Consider the following 7,853-nt stretch of genomic DNA (forward strand, 5'->3'; position numbering starts at 1 on the left):
TATTTCTAAATAAGTAAAATGAAATCTACCAAAATTCAATTTTACCTCAAATACATAATTTTTTGTTGCACATTTGTGTTTGTTCATGAATGTGTACTTTTCAGGAGATTGATGGGTAGATAGATTGATAGATCAATAAATGGAGTTAAATGAAATTTCTAAATGTGACCAAATATCCAGACATTTCATATTCTGTGAGTTGTACTCTGACCCACATATGAATTTTTGAAATGAAAAATTGAGCAAAGAGAATTAGTAAACATTTTGCTTTAACTAACATCCTCATTTTCTGTGGTTTGCTGAAACCTGTTCTCTTTGAGCGCCAATTGTTAAATATTCAGGTATTTTGCATACTGGTTGTTACACACTAGTTGCTTAAAGTTAGTAATGAAGAGGATATTCACACCCTGTATGGAAAAAAGGGAACCCTCCTATGCTGTTGGTAGGAATGTAAATTGGTACAATTACTATGGAGAACAGTATGGAGGTTTCTTATAAAAACTAAAGAGAGAACTGTCACATGACCCAGCAATCCCACTCCTGGGCGTCTATCCCAAAAGAACTATAATTGAAAAAGATGCATGCACCCCTCTGTTCATAGCAGCACTATTTGCAATAGCCAAGACATGGAAGCAACCTAAGTGCCCACGGACAGATGAATGGATAAAGATGATGTGAGATACATATATATATATATAGAGAGAGACATATATATAGATGGACTATTGCTCAGCCATAAAATGAATGAAATAATGCCATCTGCAGCAATATAGATGTACCTAGTGATTATCACACTAGGCAAAGTAAGGAAGAAAAAGATAAATATCGTATGATATCACTTATATATGGAATCTGAAATATGTTACAAATGAACTTATTTTCAAAACAGAAGAAAACTCATTGACATAGTAAACAAATTTATGGTTATCAAAGGGGAAAAGGGATGGGAGAAGGAGAAATTAAGAGTTTGGGATTAGGAGATACAAACTACAAAATATAAACTAAATATATATAAACTAAATAACTAAACAAGTCTTATTGTATAACATAAGAAACTATATTCAATATCCTGTTATACCCTATAATAGAAAAGAATATGAAAAAGAATATATATATATGTATATATATGCTGAATCACTTTGCTATATACTAGGAACTAACATAATATTTTTTTCTAACATAATATTTTAAATCAACTACCCTTCAACTTAAATTTTTTTTTAATTTAGAAAAGAATATTCACATCCTGAAAATTGGCAGATGCTGCAGAGGTTTTTTTTTTCCCCTTTAGATCCCATGTACCGTTACACCACTGCAATCTCTAACTCCTACACTACATATATAGTTTTAGAAAGAATTATAAGAAAACAGGAGTAACTGATCATTTCCTTTGGAAAAGATTTTAGTGATCTTATTGTGGAACTTCTCTGCTACCTTACTGGAAATCATTTACCAACTGCTAAGGTAGTTCTGAAATTATTTCGTTGCCAAATATCCAAAATATAGGCTGATCAGGACTAGTCAAGAGCACAGGGCAGGAAAGAAAGGTCAGTCTGGATTAAGGTGGTCAGAGATCTTGTCCTTCTTGATGATGCCCCTGAGAAGATACACTGTCATATGCTAGGGCTAATTTCCCATAAATATATTCTCCACCAAGTCAAGAAGAACTAAAACTATGAAAGAATTTAGCCATGTTATAGAGTGGAATCTTTCATTGTACCTTAATATACTTAAGAAACTTTATGCAGAATGAGAAAATAGCATACATGTGCTTAAAATACACTTGGTGTGATTTTAGGACATACTGTGCCAGAAAACGTTAAAAAAATGAAGGCCTACTTAGAATCGATTCTTTCTGCTCCAGTGTATAATCCTTTAGGCCTCAACTTAAGTATAAAAGTAAGTTGACAACATTTGTATTTTCCCTATTTTGAGTTTAGATAAGGCCTTTATGTCTTTGTTTTTAAAGTTTAGTTATCTATGAATGGTGGAAATAGCATCTGAGAAGTGTGTGGAGGCTTTCCTCCATTTCCCTTGATGCTATTATTTCTATAGATACCTTAATGTTGAATTTAAGATTAACTTACCATTTTTTGAGCTGAAATGCAAGACTAATGGATTATCAAGGTGGAACAGATAAGGTGTTTCCCAAAGTTAATGGAAATGGATTCACTGTTCTTCACCTTGACATACACAGATACATGTCTTCTGGGTCCAGCTGCCTCTAAGAGCACAGCAGGTTGACATAATCTAGGTAATTGTTGTGAAAGCCAATAAAAATTAGGGGACATATTAAAACCATATATGTGGACTAGCCCAAAGTACTCCTCAAGGCCTTGTTAGACTTTATGTGTCTGTGAACCTGCTGTATAGCACAGGGAGCTCAGCTAGGTGGTCTGTGATGACCTTGATGGGTGGGATGGGTAGGGGGGCAGAGGGAAGTACAAGAGGGAGGGGATATATATATAGCTGATTCACTGTACAGCAGAGACTAACACAACATTGAAAAGAAATTATGCTCCAATTTTAGAAAAATCTACCCCCAAACCCCAGCACATGTATACCTTAAATGTATATAATTTTTATTTGCCAATAATACCTCAGTAGAGCTGTAGGGATAATAAATAAAATAGAATGAATATCTTTTCTTCAAAAAAAGAAGAAAGAAAAAGAAAAAAGTATCAGCTATCGAGTCCCTCTGTTTCCAACTCTTGTCCTTCTCCTTTCATTTTTATTTTGTTATATGAAGTATATGCTCAAGAAGCTTAGAAAAGAGATGGGAATTTTTCTATGCAGCATCAGTAGGGAAAGTAACCCCAGTGTATATTTTACTTAAAGGAACATAAATGTCAATGTTGCTAATGCCTGGTGTATTTTTTCCACAGGGATCTGAACTCTTTCACTTCAGAGTGTCTGTTGTTCCAGGGGTCTCTTTCTGTAACTTAGTTGAAGAATTTCAGGTACAGTGAAGGCACAGATATCCAGTGGGGTGATGGCTGGGTAAGTAATATGACAGGCATCCGTCCAGGACACAATGAAGAGAAAAAAATGACAGAATGTATATGATGGACAAGGCTCAGAGATGGGGGGTCCTGGAGACTGGAGGTGACATCATCAGCAAGGGTGAAGTCAGGGTCCTCGATAGGTCTCAGGACCAGTTGATGCTGGGAAAGTTGTAATAATTGCCTGTCTTTGTTTTTGTTCCCTCTTCACTTTCCACATTTAGCTGTTTTCTGATCCCCCCCAACTATCTCCCCACAGAGACCCAGGTCTGTAACACTTTAGTTTCCAGCATTATCCTCCCTTTGGTTACTTGCATTGTGATCATAGAGTCTTATATGCTCCCAAAGCCATCAAGATCCAAAAGAACTGGAAACCAAATTCAGTCTCCTCAAATCACCCTCTGATATTCAATGACTCATTTTTGCTTACTCGCATAATGGTATCTGCTGCCTATGGGGGTGTAGAAGAATGTGGATTTAATTAAATTAGTTAATGGCTCATTCACTGTCAAATACCAATACAACATTATCAAAAACAAAAGCTGTCAACTCTCTCCTTTTCCTTTTTCTGTCCTGGCCCTGCCTCAGTAATAAGTCTGCGCCAGATGGGTGTCCAAAGCAGCAGTGTAGATAAAATCTCAAGAGAAAATCCATCCTACTAGAAAGACGATCTAGAAAAAAAAGTACCTGTCATATGAGGAGCCTAAGAGAAAATCCTCATTATTTTTCTCTTTTTTCTCACCTCTTTGTCACATGGTCAGCCCCAGTTTCATGGAAGAGCACAATAATACGGGGGAATAAAACTCTAATGAATTAGATTCATGAATCCACAGAAGCAAGAAGTTGTACAACATCCTTAATGTACTGAGGACAGTCATAGTGTAGGGAGGAAGGACTGTCTACCCAGAATTCTATATCTAGTGAAAATATCCTTCAGGAATGAGAGGGAAATAAAGGTATTTTCAGGTGAAGGAAGAATAAAGTAGTCTACTGTAGGCAGAACTTCTCTAAAAAAAAAAAATGCATAAGGAAGTTCTTCAGGCTAAGAAGACGAGTCAGCAGAGACACAAAGTTTCAGGAATGAAGGAAGAATTACAAAAATGAATGAAAGAAAAATAGGAAGTGATTGCACAGTTAATAAAGGAAGAGAATCATTAAGAAACAATCGAAAAAGATAAAGTTTCTTAAATCATGCTTTTGAAAGTATCCTGAAACAATGGAATGCAAAACAAAATCTTGGCTTTTTTTCTCACCATAAAGGACATTATTGAAATCACTGACAAAATTTGAGTAAGATCTGTAGATTAGAAAGTAGCATTGTCTCAGAGTTAATATCTTGGTTTTGATAATTGCACTCTAATATGAGTGAATCCTTTCCATTTGTGTTAAGCACAAACTGAAGTATTTTGATGATAAAAAGATATCATGTCTAGAACACACTTTTCTGTGATTCTGGTGTTCAGCATTTTTTTAAAACTTGTCATGGAATATTTAGATAATCATAGAAGATTGGAAGGGAAACATTTAAAGAAAAACTGTTTTCAAGAACTTTAGAGACAGAAATTTAGCTGGAGAATACATGATTTCAGGGGCGATAGGGTTTCCACTCTCAGAAATGTATAAAAGTGAAAGTGAAAGTCGCTCAGTGGTGTCCAATTCTTTGGGACCCCATGGACTGTATAGTCCATGGAATTCTCTAGGCCAGAATACTGGAGTGAGTAGCCTTTCCCTTCTCCAGGGGATCTTCCCAACCCAGGGGTTGAACCCAGGTCTCCCGCATTGCAGGCGGATTCCTTACCAGCTGAGCCACAAGGGAAGCCCTAGAAATGTATTAGATGGCTTAACTGAAGAAATGAAATTTTCATATTGTCCAGTTGGTAAAGTCACTAAAATTTTGTTTTAGGTAGAAATGGGTAAGGAAGGCATTCTGGGTGGAAAGAATGACAGCAGCAAAGACACAGATACAGAGAGGCACTAAGCAATCATTTCAATAGTAGATCCATTTGGCTAGAATGGAAAGTTATATATATGAAAGTGGGTAGGTTAGGGTCCCATTGTGGGAGACCTCAAATGTCGGGATGAGAACTTTGGAAAATTCCTATCAGCAATGAGAAGCTATTAAACATTTTTGAAAAGGAGTGTTTAGGGATGAGCACATGATCTACAACTGTGCAATCCTAGTGCTTTTGCTCAAAGTGCTAAGATGTGAACTTGCTCTTTCTTAATGACATTGAACAAGGAAGCTTGCAGCCTCAGGAGCTACTATCAAGCTGTAGGACTGTTAGGACTTTGGAGGGAGTTATCCAACACTGAGGAAGTAGAACAGAGATAGAAGAAAAATAAAGATTATGATTACAATGGATTATTTCCTCTGGTCTTCCTAACTTTAGCATTTTCTTTAGAGAAAAGACTCATTTTTGCAATTACATGCAGCACACAATTGTCTTCCTCACAGACCACAAACAGATTAGATCTTTAGATCTTACAAAGCTAATTATCCAACCTCCTCTGATGGGCCACCTTTAAAAGAAAGACTTTTGTTGTCTTGAAGCACCATACCAAAAACCACAAGTAGTATATCACATTCAATAGGTAATATTTTTCTATAAAAGTGAAGTGAAGTCGCTCAGTCATGTCCAACTCTTCGCAACCCCATGGACTGTAGCCCGCCAGGCTCCTCCATCCATGGGATTTTCCAAGCAAGAGTACTGGAGTGGGTTGCCATTTCCTTCAATCCCCAATAAATCCTGAAGCACTGGGTACATAGTCTGAGCCTCCAAGTACAACAGGACATGATTAAACCAGCTGGTCCATTACCACAAGGATAATTATCTTCTCACATTAGAAGCAGTTTCTCACTGCTTTCCACACTACTTGCCAGAGCCACCTTTTAAATTCTGTTGCTTTCAATACCTCATTTTTGGTACTACTTCTAAACAGTCAAGGCTTCCTCATAGCTCAGTTGGTAAAGAATCCACCTGCAATGCAGGCCACTGAAGAAGGGATAGGCTACCCACTCCAATATTCTGGCCTGGAGAATTTCATGGACTGTAGAGTCCAAAGAGTCAGACATGACTGAGCGACTTTCACCTTCACCTAGACGGTGAAGATTCTTCTGGTCGAAAATAAAGCAGTCTCTCTTTGTTTTTTGTTTGTTTGTTTGTTTGTTTTTAAGTTGTTTTATAGACAGACCAATGTTTTACAAAGATCAATCTGGCAATGTTATTATGTCAACATGAATTGATAGCATGGAAAGGAGGCTATTTATACAAACTAAGGTAATAAAACTCCAAACAGCAATATCAAAAGTAGAACAGAAAGATCCTGAAAAAATTATTTTAAAAATTAATACTGAAGGATGGTGATACCTTGAACTTGAGCTATACACTAAAGCAGCTTTTTAATCCTTTAAGTTGTCCTGGCATTTTCCCACATTCCCACATCCTGTTTCTATTCATCTCTACTTTATTCTACCTCAAAAGATATTCTTGCTTCTTACTTCACAGGGAAAACAAGCTTGAACCATTTTACTCTCCATATGCCCCCATTTCTACCTGTAGTGTACATGGCATCCATCCTTACCTCTTAGTCTCAGAGGAAAAGATCCTTCCTTCTGTCAGTGCTCCTGTCTCCCCTCTAGGAACTTTTTCTTAATTATCCTCTCGGGCAGAGGAAACATTTTGAATATACAGAAATTTCCCAGTGTTGGCACTCATACTGAGAGTTTTCTGAAGAGATGGTAGTCTGGAAGAGCACATGCTTATTTCCTCTACTTTGAATGTACCTTCTCCTCCTCCTTTTATTCTCTAAGATTCAGATTGGGAAGCACATTCCCTGGTTACCCTAAGCAGTCAGGCACTTCTCACCATGTTCCATGTTCCCTGATAGTCCAGTTGGTGAAGAGTCAGCTTGCAATGCAGGAGACCCTGGTTCAATTCCTGGGTCAGGAAGATCAGCTGGAGAAGGGATAGGCTACCCATTCCAGTATTCTTGGGCTTCCCTTGTGGCTCAACTGGTAAGAAATCTGCCTGCAATGCAGGAGACGCAGTTTTATCCGTGGGTTGGGAAGATCCCCTGGAGAAGGGAAAGGCTACCCACTCCAGTATTCTGGCCTGGAGAATTCCATGGACTTTATAGTCCATGGGGTCGCAGAGTCTGACATGACTGAGCCATTTGCACTTTCACCATGTTCCAATGGCACTTTGCCTGTTCCTCTGTGACTGAACACAGAATGTTTTCCTACTGTGTAAGTGTTCTGTCTGACCACCTCTGCCATTAAAGACAAATGATAGGGCTTTCCTGGTGGCTCAGTAGTAAAGAATTTGCCTGCCAATGCAAGAGACACGGGTTCGATCCCTGGTCTGGGAAGATCCCACATGCCACAGAGCAAGTAAACCCAAGTGTAGGAAAAAAGATTAAGAAAAAAAAAGATGAAAGATAAAGATACAGGATATAAATCGAATTATTATTCCCTATGTAACATGTGCACATTGTTACCTGTCAGATTGCCAAGAGACTGTTGAGGCTGAATATCTATATCGGTCTGGACAGAATATTGCTATATGAGTAGTAGTGTTTCCACCATTGTGTGAATCATGTCAAGTTCAATGTTTTGAATTGCTGAGCTCAGAAAATTTAAAGACTTTGTTTTCTCTGTTGCAGATTTATGTTGACGAAGTCCCTCTGCCATTTCCAGGACACACACTTATTGCTGTTGCAGCAGCTGTACTGCTAGGGGGATTAATTTTTATAGCATTTATGTTCCAAATACGTAATATCCACCCATGGGATACGTTCAAGAAACTGATTAGAAGAAACAATGTGAACCCCACAAATATAACTGCCAATTAG

At 37.7% G+C, this 7,853-nt stretch overlaps 1 protein-coding gene across 1 annotated transcript in view; it reads left to right on the forward strand.

Annotated features, from left to right (window-relative positions):
* CATSPERB (cation channel sperm associated auxiliary subunit beta) overlaps window positions 1-7,853 on the forward strand; it is a 125,053-nt gene extending 117,200 nt beyond the window's left edge. Inside the window, exons 24-26 of the mRNA XM_040256636.1 lie at window positions 1,799-1,899; window positions 2,886-2,960; window positions 7,665-7,853. Coding sequence (XP_040112570.1) covers window positions 1,799-1,899; window positions 2,886-2,960; window positions 7,665-7,853 — 365 coding nt within the window. The remainder of the gene's footprint in view (window positions 1-1,798; window positions 1,900-2,885; window positions 2,961-7,664) is intronic.

This window comes from Oryx dammah, unplaced genomic scaffold (assembly GCF_014754425.2).
Source record: "Oryx dammah isolate SB20612 unplaced genomic scaffold, SCBI_Odam_1.1 HiC_scaffold_16, whole genome shotgun sequence".
In the NCBI taxonomy this organism is placed as follows: domain Eukaryota; kingdom Metazoa; phylum Chordata; class Mammalia; order Artiodactyla; family Bovidae; genus Oryx; species Oryx dammah.